The 23,797-nt window shown below is 42.5% G+C and overlaps 1 protein-coding gene across 1 annotated transcript in view; it reads left to right on the top strand.

The window, feature by feature from the left end:
• MND1 (meiotic nuclear divisions 1) overlaps nucleotides 1-23,797 on the top strand; it is a 163,665-nt gene that overhangs the window by 108,170 nt on the left and 31,698 nt on the right. The window contains exon 6 of the mRNA XM_030192692.1: nucleotides 11,052-11,166. Within this exon, the coding sequence (XP_030048552.1) occupies nucleotides 11,052-11,166 (115 nt within the window). The remainder of the gene's footprint in view (nucleotides 1-11,051; nucleotides 11,167-23,797) is intronic.

Genomic DNA, 23,797 nt, shown 5'->3' with positions numbered 1-23,797 from the left:
GCTTTCAGAGATCGGCTGTCCCACCAAATTATCCAAATTCAGACAGACAACCAGGTTGCCATGTATTACATCAACAAGCAGGGGGGCACTGGATCTCGCCCCCTGTGTCAGGAAGCCGTCAGCATGTGGCTGTGGGCTCGCCGTTACGGCATGTTGCTCCAAGCCACATATCTGGCCGACAGGTTGAGCAGGATTATGCAACCTCACGAGTGGTCGCTCAATTCCAGAGTAGTGCGGCAGATCTTCCGGGTGTGGGGCACCCCCTTGGTAGATCTCTTTGCATCTCAAGCCAACCACAAGGTCCCTCAATTCTGTTCCAGACTTCAGGCCCACGGCAGGCTGGCATCGGATGCCTTCCTCCTGGACTGGGGGGAAGGTCTACTGTATGCTTATCCTCCCATACCTCTGGTGGGGAAGACTTTGTTGAAACTCAAGCAAGACCGAGGCACCATGATTCTGATTGCTCCGTTTTGGCCGCGTCAAATCTGGTTCCCTCTTCTTCTGGAGTTGTCCTCCGAAGAACCGTGGAGATTGGAGTGTTTTCCGACCCTCATCACACAGGACGAAGGGGCGCTTCTGCATCCCAACCTCCAGTCTCTGGCTCTCACGGCCTGGATGTTGAGAGCATAGACTTTGCCTCTTTGGGTCTGTCAGAGGGTGTCTCCCGCATCTTGCTTGCTTCCAGGAAAGATTCCACTAAGAGGAGTTACTTCTTTCTATGGAGGAGGTTTGCCGTCTGGTGTGACAGCAAGGCCCTAGTTCCTCGCTCTTGTCCTACACAGACCCTGCTTGAATACCTTCTGCACTTGTCTGAGTCTGGTCTCAAGACCAACTCTGTAAGGGTTCACCTTAGCGCAATCAGTGCATACCATTACCGTGTGGAAGGTAAGCCGATCTCAGGACAGCCTTTAGTTGTTCACTTCATGAGAGGTTTGCTTTTGTCAAAGCCCCCCGTCAAACCTCCTACAGTGTCATGGGATCTCAATGTCGTTCTCACCCAGCTGATGAAACCTCCTTTTGAGCCACTGAACTCCTGCCATCTGAAGTACTTGACCTGGAAAGTCATTTTCTTGGTGGCAGTTACTTCAGCTCGTAGAGTCAGTGAGCTTCAGGCCCTGGTAGCCCAGGCCCCTTACACTAAATTTCATCACAATAGAGTAGTCTTCCGCACTCACCCTAAGTTCTTGACGAAGGTTGTGTTGGAGTTCCATCTGAACCAGTCAATTGTCTTGCCAACATTTTTTCCCCGTCCTCATTCCTGCCCTGCTGAACGTCAGCTGCACACTTTGGACTGCAAAAGAGCATTGGCCTTCTATCTGGAGCGGACACAGCCCAACAGACAGTCCGCCCAATTGTTTGTTTCTTTTGATCCCAACAGGAGAGGAGTGGCTGTGGGGAAACGCACCATATCCAATTGGCTAGCAGATTGCATTTCCTTCACTTACGCCCAGGCTGGGCTGGCTCTTGAGGGTCATGTCACGGCTCACAATGTCAGAGCCATGGCTGCGTCAGTGGCCCACTTGAAGTCAGCCACTATTGAAGAGATTTGCAAAGCTGCGACGTGGTCATCTGTCCACACATTCACATCTCATTACTGCCTGCAGCAGGATACCCGACGCGACAGTCGGTTCGGGCAGTCAGTGCTTCAGAATCTGTTCGGGGTTTAGAATCCAACTCCACCCCCCTAGGCCCATTTTTTATTCTGTTCCAGGCTACACTCTTAGTTAGTTGGATAAATTGTTAGGTCAATCTCAGTTATGTCCTCACCGTTGCGAGGTCCAATTGACCATGTTTGTTGTTTTGAGTGAGCCTGGGGGCTAGGGATACCCCATCAGTGAGAACAAGCAGCCTGCTTGTCCTCGGAGAAAGCGAATGCTACATACCTGTAGAAGGTATTCTCCGAGGACAGCAGGCTGATTGTTCTCACAAACCCGCCTGCCTCCCCTTTGGAGTTGTGTCTTCCCTTGTTTTGTCTTGCTACATATGGGACTGACGAACACGAGCCGGTTCGGGCGGGAAGACGGCCGCGCATGCGCGGTGCGCATCGGCACACGAGGACTAGCAAAGGCTTTTGCTAGTAAAGTGTTCCGATTGGAGGGGCTGCCGTGGACGTCACCCATCAGTGACAGTGAGAACAATCAGCCTGCTGTCCTCGGAGAATACCTTCTACAGGTATGTAGCATTCGCTTTACATGCACAAAGGCCCTACACATAGGAAACTAGGTGGTTTACCATAAAAACTGAATGGTTAAAAAAAAACAAAGCCTACACAACAGACAGCTAAGCAGCTTACAATATAAATCAACAGTTTAAAAGCCCAAGAAAGTATTCTCAGTGTTGTAATATTAACGGAACCCAGTGAGAGGGCAGAACATTTCATCCAGGAAAAGAGAGAGTTGTTGGGCTACAACCTTCTCAACCAACTTAGAGAAAAATGAGAGCTGTGAAACAGGCCAGTAATTCAGTGGATCAGAAGGATCCAGGGCTGAATTTTTCAGGTGGGGAAAAGTAGCTGCAGACTTCCAACTAAGCAGGAAGTCAGCAGAAGACAGGCCAGTGCAGACCAAAGAATGAATAAAGGGAAGAAAGGACTCATGTGCATGCTTAAAAAAAACAGCGGCAAGTGAGTCTGATGGGGCTGTAGATGAGCGCGTGGAGAGTGAGTTTGAAAAGTTCTGAATGAGTAGTAATCTGAAAATCAGAAAGTGAATTAGAGAGCAGTGACTGCTGGGGAATGTCTGGGTCTGAAGGGGGTGACGGTAAGGAGGGGTGAGAGAGGCGCGAATGGAGGTGAGTTTACTCTCCAAATCCTGAGCTATGTCTTCTGCCAAAAGAGGTGAAGTAACAGACTTGCAGTTAGAACCACTAGTAAACTGGTGAAGAATCTTAAACAGATGAGAGGATTTAGTATCACGTTTAAGAAAAGCAGAAAAATATTTTTTCCTGGCCAAAATCACAGATTGCCTATAATGGGAGGCAGCACTTTTTAAAAGCAAGCAAAGCTTGAGAAGATTGAGTTCTGTGCCAAAGATGCTCAAGGTGACAGAGCTGTTGTTTCGTGAGCCACAGCCCATGATGGTACCAAGGGTGAGATTGTGAGGGGTGAAGAGTTATCGACTGATATGGAGCGGCCCTGTCAAAGGCAGAAGCAGTTATAGTATGCCAACAGGATAATTGATCAGAGAGATCCTGAGAGAGAAAGTCAGGTGGAAATGGGTCACAGCACGAAAGAAAATGGTCCGGTGCGAGTGATTTTAAATTCCTAAATCGCTTAAGACAGAGACCAGACGAAGTTTCTAACAAAGCCGCAACTGAATAGCCAAGAACAAGAAGAGAGCTGTTTGATAAATTCTAAACTGCTCTCTTCCCTGTGTGTCCCCCTTTCTTAATAGATTTCTTGCCCTCTAACTATTCAATATATATATATTTTTTTAATGGTGGGAGTGGCTAAGATTGCTGCAGAACTTGTAGCAGCGTTGTAACGCTCTTACCTACTGGCAGTTACTATTCTTTTTTCAATGCCTCATACAAAGAGGAAGGGTTTGGTCTGAGCCATCCTGCCGCCAGCTGCGGTATCTTCCCCGATTCAGCAAACCTTTCAGCGAATGTTAGAGCATCATGCTGCTTGCTCCCAGCAAGAAAGCCAGAGTGAGGGCCCTGCGTTGAGGCCAGGTGGAGGAGAGCCATTCTCTGAGAGGCATGAAATTTCGTTGTTGTCCCCCCCCCCCCCCCCCCCCCCCCAGAGACCGACTGCCCATGTTATCCAGCGGTTACCAAGATCAAGTCCACAACAGCTGTTGCAGAAGGCGCTTCTCAGCTGTGTGGAAGCAGTGGAACCTGCTCCTTGGAAACTTTGAAATCACTAGGGCAGCTAATGGGTGTATTGTCCTCAAGGTGGTGATGCTGGAGACAGTCTGGAGGGCCATCAAGAAATTAAATGAGACGGCAGGAAAGCCTGCAGAGGATACAATAGCTCTTGTAAATAAGGTAGATGTTTTGTCACAATCCTTACAGACAGTGCGACAAGAAAGCTCTGAATAAATACATCAGGTCAAATGAGAAGTGAATGATCTTACAAAAGTGGTTTCCACGGTGATTCAAGATCAGAAAAATGTGTACAGGAGACTTGAGCAATTGGAAATTTTACTAGGAGACTGAACTTGAGAATTTAAAATTTTTACAAAGTGTTAGGCATGGCCTCAGTAGATGTGTTTAAGAAGTTTCTTGTACTGGTCTATAATTTCAGTGTGTTCAGTTTTGAAGGCTGTATCTTGCTAAAGATATAAAAAGGCTGGAAGCGGTTCAAAGAAAGTGATGAAACTGGTATGTGGTTTGCATAGCAAGACATATGAGGAGAGACTTGATGACCTGAACTTGTATACCCTGGAGGAAAGGAGAACCAGGGGTGATATGATACAGACGTTCAAATATTTGAAAGGTATTAATCCGCAAACAAACGTCTTCCAGAAACGGGAAGGTGGTAGAACTAGAGGACATGAATTGAAGTTGAATGGGGGCCAACTCAGGAATAATGTTAGGAAGTATTTTTTTCACTGAGAGGGTGGTGGATACTTAGAATGCCCTCCTGCGGCAGAAGGTGAAGATGAAAACCGTAACAATTCAAAAATGTGTGGGATAAACAAACAGCTATCCTGCTTAGAAGGAATCAATCCAAAGAAGCTTAGCGGAAACTAGGTAGCAACACTGGTAATTGGGAAGCAAAGCCAGCGTTAGGTGGACTTCAATGGTCTGTGCTCTGATCGTGTCTGGATAGATATGGATGGGCTGGATGTGATTTTCAAGGGCTTCAGTGACAACTTCAGAAGTTTTAGAACAAGGACTATGCCAGGCAGACCTCTGTGGTCTGTGCCCTGAAAATAGCATGGACAAATCAAGATCAGGTATGCATATGTTGTATCATCTCATTACATAAAGATATCATTATGTTGAATCACCTCATTACATAGAGTTTATCTACTCGGCCAGACTGGATAGACTGTACGGGTCTTTATTTGCTGTCATCTACTGTTACCTGTAACTTTTATTCTCTAAAGAAGAATGAATAGAACAAAGATTTCTCAAGCCAAACAAAAACTTTTTCACCAAACAATTTATTTGTACTTCAAAGGTTCATTTAGAATCTAAGAACACACCTAAGACATTAGACTTAATTTCTATGTCAAGTGTCTCGACACTATCAAGTACCATTTTATTATTAGGTATATTGCTGTAATCATCAAAACAAATGATTTTAGTCTTCTGCTTGTTCAGTTTTTAAAAAATTGCTTTTACTTCAATCCTCAACTTGAATAATATATTTTCTTAAAGGTCGAGTAGTATCATCAAATCTAACACTGGGTTTTAAAGAAATATCTATCTGTCTACATATATATATCCACATCACAAATACTTGACAGAAACCCAATTAGTAGCAACTTTCCATGCTACCAATCCCAGAGCAAGCGGTGGCCTCCCCATGTCCATCTCAATAACAGACTGTGGACTTTTCCTCCAGGAACTTATCCAAACCTTTTTAAAACTGCTTATACCACATCTCCAGCAACAAGTTCCAGAACTTAACTATTCTTTGAGTGAAAAAATATTTCCTCCTATTTGTTTTAAAAGTATTTCCATGTATTTCATTGAGTGTCCTTCTGGTCTTTGTACTTATTGAAAGAGTGAAAAATCGATTCACTTTTACCCGTTCTACACCACTCAGGATTTTACAGACATCAATCTTATCCCCCCTCGACCTTTTCTTTTCCAAGCTGAAGAGCCCTAACCTTTTTAGCCTTTCCTCATATGGGAGGAGTTCCATCCCCTTTATCATTTTAGTCCTCCTTCTTTGAACATTTTCTAATTCCACTATATCTTTTTGGAGATATGGCAACCAGAATTGAACACAGTACTCAAGGTGAGATTGCACCATGGAGTGATACGGAAGCATTATAATATTCTTGGTGTTATTTTGCATCCCTTTCCTAATAATTCCTAGCATTCTGTTTGCTTTTTTGGCTGCCGCCACACACAAAACAGAAGAATTCAGCGTATTGTCTGTAATGACACCTAGATCTTTTTCTTGAGTGCTGACTCCTAAGGTGGACCCTAGCATCAGGTAACTCACAAATCACATTGCATTTGTCCACATTAAATTTCATCTGCCTTTTGGATGCCCAGTCTTCCTGGAATTTTTTATAATCCGCATATATTTTGGCAACTTTGAATAGTTCTGTGTCATCTGCATATTTAATAACTTCACTCATCGTACTGATTTCCAGATCATTTATAAATACGTTAAATAGCACTGGTCCCAGTATGGATCCCTGTGGCACTCCACTATTCACCCTTCTCCATTGAGAACAATGGCCATTTAACCATACTCTCTGTTTTCTGTTCAATAACCAATTCCTAATCCACAGAAGGACATAGCCTCTTATCCCATGACTTTTTAATTTTCTCAGTCTCTCATGAGGAAGTTTTGTCAAAAGCTTTCTGAAAATCTGGATACACTATATCAGTTGGCTCACCTTTATCCATGTGTTTATTCAAGCCTTCAATGAAATGAAATTGGAAAATTGGTGAGGCAAGACTTCCCTTGGCTGAACCTATGCTGACTCTGTCCCATTAAACCATGTTTGTCTATGTGTTCTATAATTTTCTTTTTTATAATAGTTTCCACTCTTTATAAAGTCACAGTTTGAACCCCCGGAGTCTGTTTTCACTCAACCGCCTTATGTTGAATGTAGTCTTCTTTGTAGCTGTTACCCCAGCTAGAAGAATATGTGAATTTCAAGCACTGAAATCCCGTGCCCATGCTGACTTCATACATTTCAAATTCTTGCAGACCTCCTTCCAGTCTGCGCTTTCACTTGCCAAACAGGACTACTACATCCGGTTGATAAATTCTCTTGGCTCAAACCCTCGACGTCTCTTTGCCACACTGTGCCTTCACCTCCAACTCCTCCTTCACTTTCTCCCCAGACTGTGGCTAAGTACTTTCATGATAAGGTTCACAAGATTAAACTTGAATTCTCAACCAAGTCACCTCCACTTCTCCTTCCCTTAGTCCATTCTCTCAACCCTCCTTCAACCCCTTTTCTTCCTATTCTGAAATCACTAAAGAGGAAATTGCACATTTTCTTTCCTCCTCAAAACTAACTACCTGTTCCTCTGATCCTATTTCCACCCATCTACTTAGCACTATGTCTCCTGCTGTCATCCCTTTTATGTAATATCCTCAATCTTTCCACTGCGACTGTTCCTGATGCCTTCAAACATGCCGTAGTCGCACCACTATTCAAAAAACCTTCATTGGACCCTACCTGTCCTTCCAACTATTGCCCCATCTCCCTCATCCTTTCCTATCCAAGATACTTGAACATTCTGTTCACTGCCATTGTCTTGACTTTCTTTCATCTCAAGCTATTCTTGATCCACTTCAATCTGGCTTTTGCCTTCTTCATTCAACTAAAACAGCGCTTGCTAAAGTTTCCAATGACCTGTTCCTGGCCAGATCCAAAGGTCTCTATTTTATCCTCATCCTTCTTTTGACACTATTAATCACCGCCACTCCTTGATACACTATCCTCACTTGGATTTCAGGGCTCTGTTCTTTCCATGTGGAAACTCAAAAGAGTAAAACCTTTCTTCCCGAGATCCATTTCCGTAACTTGGTACAATCAATGGTGCTGAGTCACTTAGACTACTGCAATGCACTATACGCCGGTTGCAAAGAACAAATTATCAAGAAACTTCAAACAGCCCAGAATACCGCAGCCAGACTCATATTTGGCAAATCAAAATATGAAAGTGCAAAGAACGTATCGCGTTTAAGATCTGCACGATTGTCCACAAAATCATCCACGGAGATGCCCCGAGCTACATGCAAGACCTCGTGGACCTACCTCCTAGAAATGCTAACAGATCAGCTTGCAAATTCCTTAATCTACATTTCCCCAACTGCAAAGGAGTAAAATATAAACTAACACATGCGACTAGCTTCTCCTACATGAGCACGCAGTTATGGAATGCACTACCAACTGATCTGAAAACAATAAACGACATAACTAGCTTTCGTAAATCTCTGAAAACCCATTTCTTCAACAAGGCCTACAATGGGAATCCATAGCTTAATTATAACACCCCACCACCTCACCCTATTCTATTAACTATCTTTCTATAACTTTGTTTAGATCTTTTTCCTTATCCATGGATCTGTTATAACACCAATTGTATCTATCTCCTGGAATGGCGATGCCATAACAGGTTTTTGTAAGCCACATTGAGCCTGCAAATAGGTGGGAAAATGTGGGATACAAATGCAATAAATAATAATAATAATCTCTCCCATCAAACTTTTAGTGTATACTCTGGTGGATCCTCCTCCACTTCTATCTCACTATCAGTTGGTGTACCTCAGGGATCTGTCCTGGGACCTCTTTTTTTCTCCATCTATACTTCTTCCCTTGGTACTCTGATCTCATCCCATGATTTTCAGTATTGCCTTTACCCTGATGATTCCCAGATCTACTTCTCCAAACCAGAAATTTCAGCAGGAATCCAGGCCAAAGTATCAGCCTGCCTGTCTGACATTGCTGCCTGGATGTCTCAGTGCCATCTAAAACTAAACATGACCAAGACTGAGCTTCTTATCTTTCCCCCTAAACCAACCTATCCTCTTCCCCCATTCTCTATCTCTGTGGATAACACCCTCATCCTCCCTGTCTCATCAGCTCGTAAACTTGGGGTCATCTTCGACTCCTCTCTCTCCTTCTCTGCACATATTCAACAGACTGCTAAAGCCTGTCGTTTCTTTCTCTGTAGTATCACCAAAATTCACCCTTTCCTTTCTGAGCACACTACCCAGAACCCTTATCCTCACTCACCTCTCACTTAGACTATTGCAACTTGCTTCTCACAGGTCTCCCACTAAGCCATCTCTGTACTTCAATCTGTTCAAAATTCTGCTGCACAACTTATATCTGCCTGTGTCGCTATGCGCAAATTAACCCTCTCCTCGAGTCACTTTATTGGCTCCCTATCCATTTCCGCATACAGTTCAAACTCCTCTTATTGACTTACAGGTGCATTCACTCTGCAGCTCCTCAGTACCTCTCCACTATCTCTCCCTACACTCCTCTCCTTGAACTCCGTTCACTGAGTAAATCTCTCTTCTGTACCCTTCTCCTCCACTGCTACCTCCAGACTCCATTCCTTTTATCTTGCTGCACCATATGCCTAGAATAGACTTCCTAAGCCTGTAGGTCAAGCTCATCTCTGGCCGTCTTCAAATCTAGGCTAAAAGCCCACCTTTTTGATGCTGCTTTTAACTCCTAACCCTTACTCGTTCAGTACCCAGTAATTCCCTTATCCCTTATTTGTCCCGTTTCTCTGTCCTAATTAGATTGTAAGCTCTTTCGAGCAGGGACTGTCTCTTCTTGTCCAGTGTACAGCTCTGTGTACATCTAGTAGTGCTATAGGAATGATAAGTAGTAGTAGCAGTAGTAGCACTAGTACCCTGCAAACCATTCATATGGTTTCAGCATAATAAAGTGTTTTAGTTTTTTTTTTTAATGTATCCCAAGTTTTTACATATAGTAGTAAGGCCTTTCCATTTCGATAAGGAATAGTGCTTCCTACATTCTATCCAAAGCCTTGCAAGGAATCCATGTAAGAAAGCTCTGCACATTCAGGACTGTAAGTGGTCTCTTGCCTTAAACTTCAAAATAAACTGAATCAGTTAGGAAATCTAACTCCTTTAACCCCAACAGAATTGGCTAACTAGTTGTCAAAAGAACTCTAGCAAATTTTCTGGCATCCTGCATCCAGTTCTGTTATAAACAAATTGGTATTCCTCTAAACACTAAAGCTAAGCCTCAAAATCACCTCTCACTACATCTTGGACCAGTCCATTGTAAAGAATATTGGTCATCATAGCTTCACCTATAGCAATCTGTGTGTGATTTAGTAGCTCTCACAGTGGAGTTTTTTGTGTGGGCTGTCACCAAATATGATGTGAGCAACCCAAATCTTGGGAGCCCTAATCTAGACAGCAGATTGATCAGCACACAATCCCTTCCAGTGAGAGCTGCATTCATTCATAAGCTATGACACTGAGCAATTAGGGAGATTGCTGCTTGTAGGATGGGTCATTCTTGCTCAGAGCAGTTTGTCCTAGTGATGACATCACCCAATTATGTACCTGGTCAATCCTGTTGTCTCTGAAAAATAACTGTTACAGATGAGGAACAGTGCATTCTGGGATCAACTCACTGAGAGGTGGTTCCTGCTGATATATATCAGATTGGTAGCAGTTTCCATCCAGTAAATGTTTGTTTGTTTGTTTGTTTGTTTGTTTGTTTGTTTATTCGTTCTTTGATATACTGCCTTTACAGCAGAAAATAAACTTGATGGCACTGCAGTTTACCCATAGAGCAGTCCCACTTCATTTCTAAATCTTGTTAACTTGAAGTTCTAAGTACCATTGATGGTGAGAGATGCTGAAAGAGCAGTGTATTCTTTCTCACAGTTTATTGAATCTCGTGTTCAGTTGTTGCAAATACTGATTCAGAAGGACCAACGAAGAAGGGAAAAGTAGAACTCTCCGGTGTTCATACATTCCAGGAGATGTTCCAGGAAACGCTTAACATTCTTCTGGTCTTTTCCCCTCCCACTCAACAGCATACATCAGTTCTCTCTCTCTTCCAATCCTTGCACATAATTTGCCTCCCTCTATCTTTCTCCACATCCTATGTCCAGCCTAGTACCACAGTTATAACTTTTACCAAGTAAGCAGAGAAGTGATGGTACCTTTTTGTTTTTCTATTACCACCAAGCTTCCACTTTCCATTTTGAGCATGTGTTTCATATCTTTACTATGGGGAGGTATGTAAATCTTTGCTATGTGTTTAATATTTTCTGCTCCTTTCTGTAAGTGCTAATGTGTATTTGAATCAAAAAAATAAAAGCAGGTACTTGGTGTTTTACAAACTACCACAGTAAATATGACAGAAGATTAACTTTTCTCTTACCTGGATTGCATTAAAATTTAGGAGGAGCGTGCCACTCTAACTAAAGAACTTGCAGCCCATCAACAAAAAAAAGAGAAACTAAAGGCAGAAGTAGAAAAATACCAAGAGTGTGACCCAGATGTGGTGGAGGAAATTCGTAAGTTAATTACTTTACATAAGAACATAAAAGTAGCCATTAGCCATACTGAGAAGTGGCTGGGTCTGAATATGATGAACTGTCGCAGTAAAAATGAACTTTGCTGTATTTTCACAATCCAGATGTATTGTGGTCATGTTTAAATGAAGAGTGGTTAGGTTTAATATTCAAAGCTGTGAAAACAAACAACAAATATCATTTGACTCTTTTAATCACCTGCCCCAGGACACATATTTCTCAAGTGATCCCAGAGAGAAGCAATAATGTTGCAGCCATCTAACTACATTAACAACCCCTGCTTCACAGGGCAATAACAAATAATTAAACCATTAAACATTTTACTCTGGGGATTGCTATCAAAAAGCCTGGTTTCTCTACAGGGGAAATATAGCCTATAATTTAGGTACTCTGCCTAATCATAAGATGACTAAAAAGGAATGAAATTCTTTCCTCCCATAGGATTCCCTCTCACTTTTAGCAAACTTTAAAAAGATGACATAAAGTATTGTAAACTCAATTAGCTGCATCATTTCTAGTAATTAATGACAGTTATGAATAACAGTCTTAATACAACCGTTAGCTAGAGGCACGGTTCTGCTCTTTCTGGTGCATTGGTATCTGTTGCCTTAACTTCATTAATAGATTAACTTATACCAGAAAAATAGCATGATCCTACCTCTCATATAGAAGAGCATATGGAAGAATTGACACATTATTTTGGTTTATCCATGGCAGTTGACATGTCATCTCCCTATAATTATGTCTGAAAGAGTGGTATTTGAATTACCCTGGAAATGGCCAAATGGCTACCACCCAGTGTGATTTGCTAATTCTAGACCTTTTGGGGAGAAAACAATTTCAGAATGTTATGCTCTAGTCCTGCATAGATTTTTACTAGATTTACCTATTACAGTGCTTGCACATAGGCCAAGAAGGGGCTCTGGAGTTCACTCAGTGTCTCCCTCAACCAATAGAGAGAATTGTTTAACTGGATTGAAAGTATTGAGTAGTGTTAGAACCTTCTGTTCAACATTACCTTTGATGTTTTTATGGTGGCATTGAGAGTCTCTGCTATGGCCACTAATGCCTGCAGGCTGTCTTATTTTCAAGCAGCAGATTTCAGATAAGGTGCGTAGGAAAGGCTTGTCAGTGTGCATTGCAGTGGTAGTAATCTCTTTAGAGCAGTGATTCTCAACCTAGTCCTTGGGACATACCCAGCCAGTCACATTTTCAAGATATCCACAATGAATATTCATAAGTTAGATTTGCATACAATGGAGGTAGTGCATGCAAATTTTATATCGAGCATATTGATGGTGGATATCCTGAAAACCTGACTTGCTTGGTGTCTTGAGGACTGAGCTGAGAACTTCTGCTTTAGAGGTTAATATGAAAGGGAAAGGGACATGGGACTTGATATACCGCCTTTCTGAGGTTTTGGCAACTACATTCAAAGCGGTTTACATATATTCAGGTACAGTATTCTCAGTGGAGGAGGGTAGTTAGTGGGGTCCCGCAGGGGTCTGTGCTGGGTCCGTTGCTTTTTAATTTATTTATAAATGACCTAGAGATGGGAATAACTAGTGAGGTAATTAAATTCGCCGATGACACAAAATTATTCAGGGTCGTCAAGTCGCAGGAGGAATGTGAACGATTACAGGAGGACCTTGCGAGACTGGGAGAATGGGCGTGCAAGTGGCAGATGAAGTTCAATGTTGACAAGTGCAAAGTGATGCATGTGGGTAAGAGGAACCCGAATTATAGCTACGTCTTGCAAGGTTCCGCGTTAGGAGTTACGGATCAAGAAAGGGATCTGGGTGTCGTCGTCGATGATACGCTGAAACCTTCTGCTCAGTGTGCTGCTGCGGCTAGGAAAGCGAATAGAATGTTGGGTGTTATTAAGAAGGGTATGGAGTCCAGGTGTGCGGATGTTATAATGCCGTTGTATCGCTCCATGGTGCGACCGCACCTGGAGTATTGTGTTCAGTACTGGTCTCCGTATCTCAAAAAAGATATAGTAGAATTGGAAAAGGTACAGCGAAGGGCGACGAAAATGATAGTGGGGATGGGACGACTTTCCTATGAAGAGAGGCTGAGAAGGCTAGGGCTTTTCAGCTTGGAGCAGAGACGGCTGAGGGGAGATATGATAGAAGTGTATAAAATAATGAGTGGAATGGATCGGGTGGATGTGAAGCGACTGTTCACGCTATCCAAAAATACTAGGACTAGAGGGCATGAGTTGAAGCTACAGTGTGGTAAATTTAAAACGAATCGGAGAAAATTTTTCTTCACCCAACGTGTAATTAGACTCTGGAATTCATTGCCGGAGAACGTGGTACGGGCGGTTAGCTTGACGGAGTTTAAAAAGGGGTTAGATAGATTCCTAAAGGACAAGTCCATAGACCGCTATTAAATGGACTGGAAAAATTCCTCATTTTTAGGTATAACTTGTCTGGAATGTTTTTACGTTTGGGGAGCGTGCCAGGTGCCCTTGACCTGGATTGGCCACTGTCGGTGACAGGATGCTGGGCTAGATGGACCTTTGGTCTTTCCCAGTATGGCACTACTTATGTACTTATGTACTTATGTACCAGGGGCAATGGAGGGTTAAGTGACTTGCCCAGAGTCACAAGGAGCTGCAGTGGGAATTGAACTCAGTTCCCCAGGATCGAAGTCCACTGCACTAACCACTAGGCTACTCCTCCAATTGAACTTATGAAAGACCCACAAAGTACACTTTATTCCAGAGTGTTTACCAAGTGCCTGGCTGTAGTCGCAGCGTCGCTACACAGACTGGGAGTGCATGTCTTCCCTTATCTCGACGATTGGCTGGTGAAGAGCACATTGGAGATGGGTGCTCTGTAGTCCATGCGGATGACTATTCAGGTGCTTGAGCTGCTGGGGTTCATGATCAATTATGCCAAGTCCCATTTCACCCCAGGGTCATTCCATGCCAAGTGGTCTAAAATTAAAAAAAGTTCCCACCAATCATGTTCTCCAATTTTGTTCAAATTTTATCTGTTGCGCGAGTCAGGTGTTAAACGAAGTTTCCCAAAATTTGAGGTCTCTAACTGCAATAGTTGCAGATCTAGACCCCCTTTTCTGAAAGGTTGTCAGTCCATGAGCGCGCAACATTTACCAAAATGCCATTTTTGGGGTCTAATAAAATCCAAACACATTTATAAGAATGGCTAAAAATGTCAAATCCTGTACAGTTTTTTATGCTATTTCCGATTAAATACATTTTAACATTATGGATGCAAAATCCAGTCAAACAAGTTGACTCAAAATGTGCATCAAAATTGGTCACGACTCATTGGAACATATTTGGACCAATATTCAGACCGCAACAACTTACTACTACTACTACTACTACTTATCATTTCTATAGCGCTACTAGCCGTATGCAGTGCTGTACACTTGAACATGAAGAGACAGTCCCTGCTCGACAGAGCTTACAATCTAATTAGGACATACAAACAGGACAAACGAGATAAGAGAATATTAAAGTCAGGATGATAAAATAAGGGTTCTGAACAAGAGTTAGGAGTTAAAAACAGCATCAAAAAGGTGGGCTTTTAGCTTAGATTTGAAGACGGCCAGAGATGGAGCTTGACGGACCGGCTCAGGAAGTCTATTCCAGGCATAAGGTGCTGCAAGATAAAAGGAACGGAGTCTGGAGTTAGCAGTGGAGGAGAAGGGTGCAGATAAGAGAGATTTACCCAGTGAACGGCGTTCCCGGGGAGGAATGTAGGGAGAGATGAGAGTGGAGAGGTACTGAGGAGCTGCAGAGTGAATGCACTTTTAGGTCAATAAGAGGAGTTTGAACTGTATTCGGAAACAGATAGGAAGCCAGTGAAGTGACTTGAGGAGAAGGCTAATATGAGCATAACGACACTGGCGGAATATTAGTCGTGCAGCAGAATTTTGAACAGATTGAAGAGGAGAGAGATGGCTAAGTGGGAGACCTGTGAGAAGCAAGTTGCAATAGTCTAAGCGAGAGGTGATAAGAGTGTGGATGAGGGTTCTGGTAGTGTGCTCAGAAAGGAAAGGGCGAATTTTGCTGATATTATAGAGAAAGAAACGACAGGTTTTAGCAGTCTGTTGAATATGTGCAGAGAAGGAGAGGGAGGAGTCGAAGATGACCCCAAGGTTACAAGCTGATGAGACAGGAAGGATGAGAGTGTTATCCACAGAAATAGAGAATGGGGGAGGAGGAGAGGTTGGTTTAGGGGGAAAGAAGATAAGAAGCTCAGTCTTGGTCATGTTTAGTTTCAGATGGCACTGAGACATCCAGACAGCAATGTCAGACAGGCAGGCTGATAATTTGGCCTGGATTTCAGCTGAGATTTCTGGTGTGGAGAGGTAGATCTGGGAGTCATCAGCGTAAAGATGATACTGAAAACCATGGGATGAGATCAGAGTACCAAGGGAAGAAGTATAGATGGAGAAAAGAAGAGGTCCCAGGACAGATCCCTGAGGTACACCAACTGACAGTGGGATAGAAGTAGAAGAGGATCCACTAGAGTATACACTAAAAGTACGCTGGGAGAGATAAGAAGAAAACCAGGAAAGAACAGAGCCCTGAAATCCAAGTGAGGACTACGTATCAAGGAGTAGGCTGTGATCAACAGTGTCAAAAGCAGCAGATAGATCGAGAAGGATGAGGATAGAATAGAGACCTTTGGATCTGACCAGGAACAGATCATTGGAGACTTTAGCAAGCGCTGTTTCAGTTGAATGAAGGGAGCAAAAGCCAGATTTAAGTGGATCAAGAATAGCTTGAGATGAAAGAAAGTCAAGGCAACGGCGGTGAACAGCACGTTCAAGTATCTTGGATAGGAAAGGGAGGAGGGAGATGGGGCGATAGTTGGAAGGACAGGTAGGGTCCAATGAAGGTTTTTTAAGGAGTGGTGTGACTACGGCATGTTTGAAGGCATCAGGAACAGTCACAGTGGACAGTGAAAGATTGAGGATATGACAGATAAACGGGATAAGGACTTGAAATTTTGAACAAGCATTATGCTTGTGCTGGACATAATACTGCCAGATTTGCAACTAACCAGCATCTATAACCGCCCTGCATGATCTCTTCAAAGTTGGCACTGTCAACGCAAATTGTAAAATGTACCAAAGTTTAAAGCCAATTATTAAAAAAAGGATCTCATCCTCTGTGTCAGGAAGCCATACAGATGTGGCTTTGGGCATGCCTCATGGCATGTTTCTCCAAGCCACTTCTCTGGCAGGCGTAAACAACAGTCTGGCCGACAGGCTGAGCAAGATAATGCAACCTCACGAGTGGTCACTGAACATGGGCATAGTCCGCAAGATCTTCCGAGCGTAGGGCACCCCCTCGGTGGATCTTTTTGCCACTCAGATCAATCACAAGGTCCCTCAGTTCTGTTCCAGACTTCAGGCCCACGACAGACTAGCATCAGTTGCCTTTCTCCTACATTGGAGGACAGGCCTTCTGTATGTGTATCCTCCCATACCTCTAGTAGGGAAGACTTTGCTGAAACTCAAGCAAGACTGCGGAACCATGATCCTGATTGCGCCCTTCTGGCCGCGTCAGATTTGATTCCCTCTTCTTCTGGAGTTGTCCTCCGAAGAACCATGGAGATTGGAATGTTTTCCAACACTCAGAACGAGGGGTCGCTTCTACGTCCCAACCTCCTGTCTCTGGCTCTCACGGCCTGGATGTTGAGAGCTTAGAATTTGCCTCCTTGGGTCTTTCAGAGGGTGTCTCCCGAGTCTTGCTTGCTTCCAGGAAAGATTCCACTAAGAGATGTTACTCTTTCAAATGGAGGAGGTTTGCCATCTGGTGTGACAGCAAGGCCCTAGATCCTCGTTCTTGTCCTACACAGACCCTGCTTAAATGCCTTCTACACTTGTCAGAGTCTGGTCTCAAGACCAACTCCGTAAGAGTTCACCTTAGTGCGATTAGTGCCTATCATCGGCGTGTAGAGGGTAAGCCTATCTCTGGACAGCCTTTAGTTGTTCGCTTCATGAGAGGTTTGCTTTTGCCAAAGCCCCCTGTCAAACCTCCACCAGTGTCATGGGATCTCAACGTCGTCCTCACCCAGCTGATGAATTCCTGCCATCTGAAGTACTTGACCTGGAAGTTCGTTTTCTTGGTGGCTGTTACTTCAGCTCGTAGAGTCAGTGAGCTTCAGGCCTTGGTAGTTCATGCACCTTATATCAGATTTCATCACAACAGAGTAGTCCTTCACATGCAGCCTAAGTTCCTTCCTAAGGAGGTGTCGGAGTTCAATCTGAACCAGTCAATTATCTTGCCAACATTTTTTCCCCGTCCTCATACCCGCCCTGGTGAAAGCAGTTTACATACCTTGGACTGCAAGATAGCATTGGCCTTTTACGTGGCGCGGACAAAACCCTTCAGACAGTCTGCTCAGTTGTTTGTTTCTTTCAATCCCAACAGGAGGGGAGTTGCCATCGGAAAATGCACAATCTCTAATTGGCTATCAGATTGCATTTCTTTCACTTAAGCCCATGTTGGCCTGACCTTACAGGGTCATGTCACGGCTCATAATGTTAGAGCCATGGCTGCGTCAGTGGCCCACTTAAAGTCGGCCTCTATTGAAGAGATTTGCAAGGCTACGACGTGGTCATCAGTCCACACATTCACATCTCACTACTGCCTTCAGCAAGATACCCGATGCGACAGTCGGTTTGGGAAGCGGTGCTGCAGAATCTGTTCGGAGTTTAGAATCCAGCTCCACCCCCCTAGGCCCTTTTTTATTCTGTTCCAGGCTGCACTCTCAGTTAGTTCATTTTGGTTTCAGGTCAATCTTTGTTAAGTCCTCACCGTTGTGAGGCCCAATTGACCAATATTCATTGTTTTGGGTGAGCCTGGATGCTAGGGATACCCCAATTGTGAGAACAAGCAGCCTTCTTGTCCTATGAGAAAGCGAAGGTACTTACCTGTAGCTGGTATTCTCCGAGGACAGCAGGCTGATTGTTCCCACAAACCCGTCCTCCTCCCCTTTGGAGTTGTTTTTATGGTTGTTTCTTGTTTATATGCTTTTTTATTAAACTAAGGAGACACACGATGGAACGTTCCCGAGGGCCTTTATTTTTGCTGGCAAAATTTCTTTCTGGTTCCTGGGCTGCCGTGGACTATGACCCAATTGTGAGAACAATCAGCCTGCTGCCCTCGGAGAATACCAGCTACAGGTAAGTACCTTTGCTTTTCCTGTCTAACATCAATTCAAGAATGGGCTAAACACAACAAACTTGGCCTGAACCCAAGTAAAACCGAGCTTCTCTGGGTACCTAATACAAGTGGATACATACCTGACATCAGAATCCCTTTTGAGAAGTATGAACTCCCCTCAAATCAAAAGTCAGAAACTTTGGAATACGGTTAGATTCAGCACTTACTCTGATTCCCCAAATCCAAGCAGCCTTCAAGAGCTGCTTCTACTATTTGCGACAGCTACGCTGCCTCGCTCCTTACATCAAGAAGGTAAATCTTATCCCAGTTGTACATGCCATGATAACATCAGGACTGGATTACTGCAATTCACTATACAATGCTCTGACTACAAAGGGCCTGCACCAGCTCCAGTTGATTCAGAATGTAGCAGCAAGACTCATAGAAGGTTGCAAGCAATGTGACCATATCACACCATTTTTGCAAAAACTTCATTGGCTACCAGTACAATACAGGGCTAAATTTAAAACTCTATGTCTGATCTTCAAGGACCTGAAAGGAAATGGCCCTGAGTACCTGAAAAATAGGATGATCCTCCACACACCGCCAAGGACACTAAGGTCCTCCCAAGGACTTTCACGAACCACACCCTCTCCAAACGACATTACACGATGTGATACCCGCAAGCGAGCCTTCTCCGGAGTAGTCCCCACACTCTGGAATGCATTGCCTGAAAGGCTCCGCTTAACACAAGACTATCTCTACTTTAGGAAGCAGGTGAAAGCTTGGCTCTTCAACCAGGCCTTTACTGGAAGAAGTAACTAACTCGTTAGTTTCACTCACACAAGGAGTGACTCGGGCTGCGTATACTGCAGCAAGACAAGTTTATCTACTCCTTCTCTAGTTGAGATAACATTTAACAATTTCTCTGACCTCTCATGTTCAATTTTCTTTAAATCAGTCACCTTACTTTCTAACTCTTCCTAACTCTTCCTACTTTCTTACCCTTCTATATGTTACATCTTTGCTTTATCCTTCCCTGTCACCTATAATGTTCTATTATGTGTTGTGTTGACATTGTAAATAGTATACCATGCCAAACTTTGTATTGTTTTTGAGTATTTTTACTGCTGTAGTGTCTATTGCTCATGCTTGATCTATTCTTATTGTACACCGCCTTGAGTGAATTCCTTCAAATAGGCGGTAAATAAATCCTAATAAATAAATAAAATAGAAAAAAAAAACTATTGTATGCCACTATATTAACCCTCAAGCTTGCAGGGGTCATCTATATGTAGATACAGTAGGTATTTAGTGGTTTTTGGAGGGCTAACACATTCTACCGCAAAGTGTACCAGTTAGAATGGGGATATGGGCCTAGGTTCCCTTAACTACAGTCCACAGCACCGACCAGTAGGCTATTCCTGGGACCTTTCTACTGTTCTAAAAAGAATGGCCATCATATCTGAAGCTGTCATAGAGCCTGGTGTGTACTGTCACTGTCATATCTTAGGGAGATGGGAGGGAGTCTAAGACCACTGGGGGAGTAAGGGGGGTAATGCTTTAATCCCTCCAGTGATCATTTAGGGAACCTTTTAGTCACTTATTCGTGATTGAAATAGTCTTAATTTGAGCACTAGACATTTTCATTTTGTTCCATTATTGCAGAAAAAAATTTATCTTTTGGTGCCGCTCATGTCCCACCCAGGTCCTGCCCAAAACACACACCCTTGAAATTTGGACGAACTGTGGAGAAAAACATCTAAAATTGGAGTATCAAAAATTGCAACTTGATGCTTTTGAGAGAAAAATGACCATTTCCACCATATGACTTTTTTTTGGACGTTTTTTTGTTTTGAAAACGAGCCCCTAAGTATGTTACTGTTTAATCATGAAGTGGAGCCTGTGCAGCGTGCCAGATACAGCTCTGGCCACCTTGTTGGGCAGATTGGATGGGCCGTGCAGGTCTTTATCTGCTGACATTTACTATGTTATTACTAAAAAAAAGACTAGTTAAGTAAAATCACAATAAAATGTAAATTTATGACAGCACCATACACTATATATACATATATATATATATACTAGTAAAGCCTATCAGTGCATGCTATGCTAAAATAATATCCACAAAAAGCATAAATTTCTAGACTAGATGAAAATTAAATAAAAACAATAAAGAAATAAGGACATAAATAACAGCTCCTGCAGTGTTTCAAATTGCAAGGAAAATCGTATGCAAATTCAATGTTTTCCTAAATGTGCATTGAAATAAAATGAATATCTACAAATTCATGGGGTAAATCTATGAGCTTTTTTTTTATATAGGAGTGTGGTAGCCGTGTTAGTCCACTCTTAAGGTTATCAATAGAAATCAAACAAAATAAAACATGGAAAAGAAAATAAGATGATACCTTTTTTATTGGACATAACTTAATACATTTCTTGATTAGCTTTCGAAGGTTGCCCTTCTTCGTCAGATCTGACGAAGAAGGGCAACCTTCGAAAGCTAATCAAGAAATGTATTAAGTTATGTCCAATAAAAAAGGTATCATCTTATTTTCTTTTCCATGTTTTATTTTGTTTGATTTCTATTGATAACCTTTTTATATAGGTAAACCCTGCTTCACCTAAGGAAATGGACTTTTAGTAATTTAACCCAGAAGTTATATGAATATTATCACAGATGCTGAGAATCTTCACTCCTACTTTTATGTAATTTGAGTATAGATACGTTCGGGGGAAGGGGGAATGTTGTAGAGTCGTTATATACACTTATAAATTTACACCAACTGCCAAGCAGATGTAAATTTACACAAGTGCATGTATCCGCAATTATTGCAAGTTTTGTGAGGCTTTTTTATAAAGGCACATATGTGCCTATGTTGTCTTAGTAAAATATTACAGAAGTACAAGGGGTTCTCTTCTAGATCGTAAGCAATCATGGAGAATTACTAAAGGAGGAAAAAGCCTCAAGAAGCTCCTAAATGTCCTAAAGATGTTTATAAAATAGTCATCTACTTGGACTTCCTGTCTTGGACCTATTATAAAAGTACCCTCCATGATCTTGATTGCAATGCAGGTTTTTATTCCCTTCCTAAATTTCAAATAACTATTCTCCTTGCTGAAATCTACCGGAATAGAATTCCACAAAGTAGGCCTTGCTCATCTAATAACTCTTAGCTATGTAATTTTAAGTTGAATTCGGTTAAACTCAGCATCTGGATCTACTTTTCAAGGAATTCTCCTCCTTCATAAAGGCTAATGAGATTGAAGTATTTCCTGATCCCAAAGAAAAGAGAAGAATCTGCCCCATCATAGTCCTAAGGACCTTAAGCAAACTCTTTATGAAAGAAAAGCTTAAGGTGGTTTGTTTAACATTTAGAAGTATGTTTACTAAGATGTGTTAGCGTTTTTAATGCGCTTGTAAATTTAAGGTGCGTTAAACACTGACACACCTAAACATTTCTATGGGCGCGTTGGCGTTTAACACATGTACACCATTTATGCACATTAAAAATGCTAACACGCCCATTACGCCACTTAGTAAACATAGGTGTTTTACAGTATACTGCACTTCTGTTAATAGAGTGGCTTTCAGCAAAAAGTACAAAGCAACATATTCACAGTTACAATCCCATTCTTTATCGTCCATACTAGACTATTCCAGATAAGTGGTTTATGCTCCCCTTCAGGGCTGATTTTCCTTTCCCTTAGCTGGGGACTGAGCTCCCATACCAATGAGTCTGATACTGGGTGGTGGGTTCGTCAACAAAAACTATTGAGCACACTTTCCCTCTATCTGTAAGAAAGCAAGAAGGTGGCACTAAAATTTAACAAAAAAAAAAGCTTTCATCACAGCTTCTTTCCTGCCTCCCACTTTGCTTTAATGCTTTGTCAGATTTGGACTCGGTCAGGGGATCTAAAATGATCACAGTGCCCCCTCTCTCCTTTCACTTGTTTCTAGTACTTATGGAAAAAGGGGCCGTGACAAGATGCAAGTAAGTCATGGCAGTTCACTGTGTCAGCTGGTGCATTTGTCCTGGCTTGGGAGCAGGCAGGCATGCGGCTCTGCTTTCCTTCCACTTGGGTTCAGTATGTCTGGAAAAAAAAGGAGATGATATGCTGCCGGTAAATCATAGTGTAATCAAACTATGGTCCCTGCAGTGTTCTAGAGCAGCAAGAACTTAAACAGTCAAATCCACATATAAGAGCTCTCCACACCATGAACTAATATAGTTCAATGGACCATCAGAAGGCGAATTAGTGATGAAGGCATTTGACAGAGTACCTCATGAAAGACTCCTGAGGAAATTAGAAAGTCATGGAATAGTAGGCAATGTCCTATAGTCGACTCACCAGTCTACTACATTTCTTTGAAGGTGTGAATAAGCATGTGGATAAAGGTAAGTCAGTCAATATTGTGTATCTGGATTTTCAAAAGGCATTTGACAAAGTACCTCATGAAAGACTCCTGAGAAAATTAGAGAGTCAAGGGATAGGAGGCAATGTCGTTTTGTGGATTCAAAACTGGTTAAAAGACAAAAAACAGATAGTAGGGTTAAATGGTCAGTATTCTCAAAGGAGACGGGTAGAGAGGCAATTAAGTTTGCTGATGATATAAAGTTATTCAAAGTTGTTAAATTGCAAGAGGATTGTGAAAAATTGCAAGAGGGCCTTATGAGACTGGGCATCAAAATGACAGAAGTCTTATAGTGTGAGTAAGTGCAAAGTGATGCTTGTAGGAAAGAGGACTCCAAACCATAGTTATGTGACGCATGGTTCCACATTAGGAGTCACACCGTCCAAGAAAAGGATCTAGGTGTCATCATTGATGTTACGTTGGAACCTTCTTCTCAATGTGCAGCAGCGGCTAAGAAAGCAGATAGAATGTTAGCAATTGTTAGGAAAGAAATGGAAAACAAAACTGAGAATGTTATAATGCCTTTGTATCGCTCCATGGTGCGACTGCACCTTGAATAATGTGTTTAGTTCTGGTCACTGCATCTCAAAAAAGATATGATGAAATTAGAAAAGGTGCAGAGAAGAGTGATGAGAATGATAAAGGGGATGGGATGACTTCCCTATGATGAAAGGCTAAAGTGACTAGGGCTCTTCAGCCTGGAGATGAGACGGCTGAGGGGAAATATGATAGAGGTTTATAAAATACTGAATGGAGTGGAACATGTAGATGTGAATCGCTTGTTTACTTTTTCCAAAAATACTTGGATTAGGGGGCATGCAATGAATAATTAGCTCTGTAATTCATTGCCAGAGAATGTGGTAAAAGCAGTTAACTTAGCAGGGTAATTTCCTAAAAGAACAGTCCGTAATCCATTATTAACATGGTCTTGGGAAAATCCATTGCATATTCTAGGATAAGCAGCATATAATCTATTTTGCTTTTCTGGGATCTCACCAAGTACTTGTGACCTAGATTGGCCACTGTTGGAAAAAGGA

The sequence above is a fragment of the Microcaecilia unicolor genome, chromosome 2, assembly GCF_901765095.1.
Source record: "Microcaecilia unicolor chromosome 2, aMicUni1.1, whole genome shotgun sequence".
Taxonomy (NCBI): domain Eukaryota; kingdom Metazoa; phylum Chordata; class Amphibia; order Gymnophiona; family Siphonopidae; genus Microcaecilia; species Microcaecilia unicolor.
Note: the sequence above shows the minus strand (reverse complement) of the source record. Positions and strands in the feature narration are given on the sequence as shown.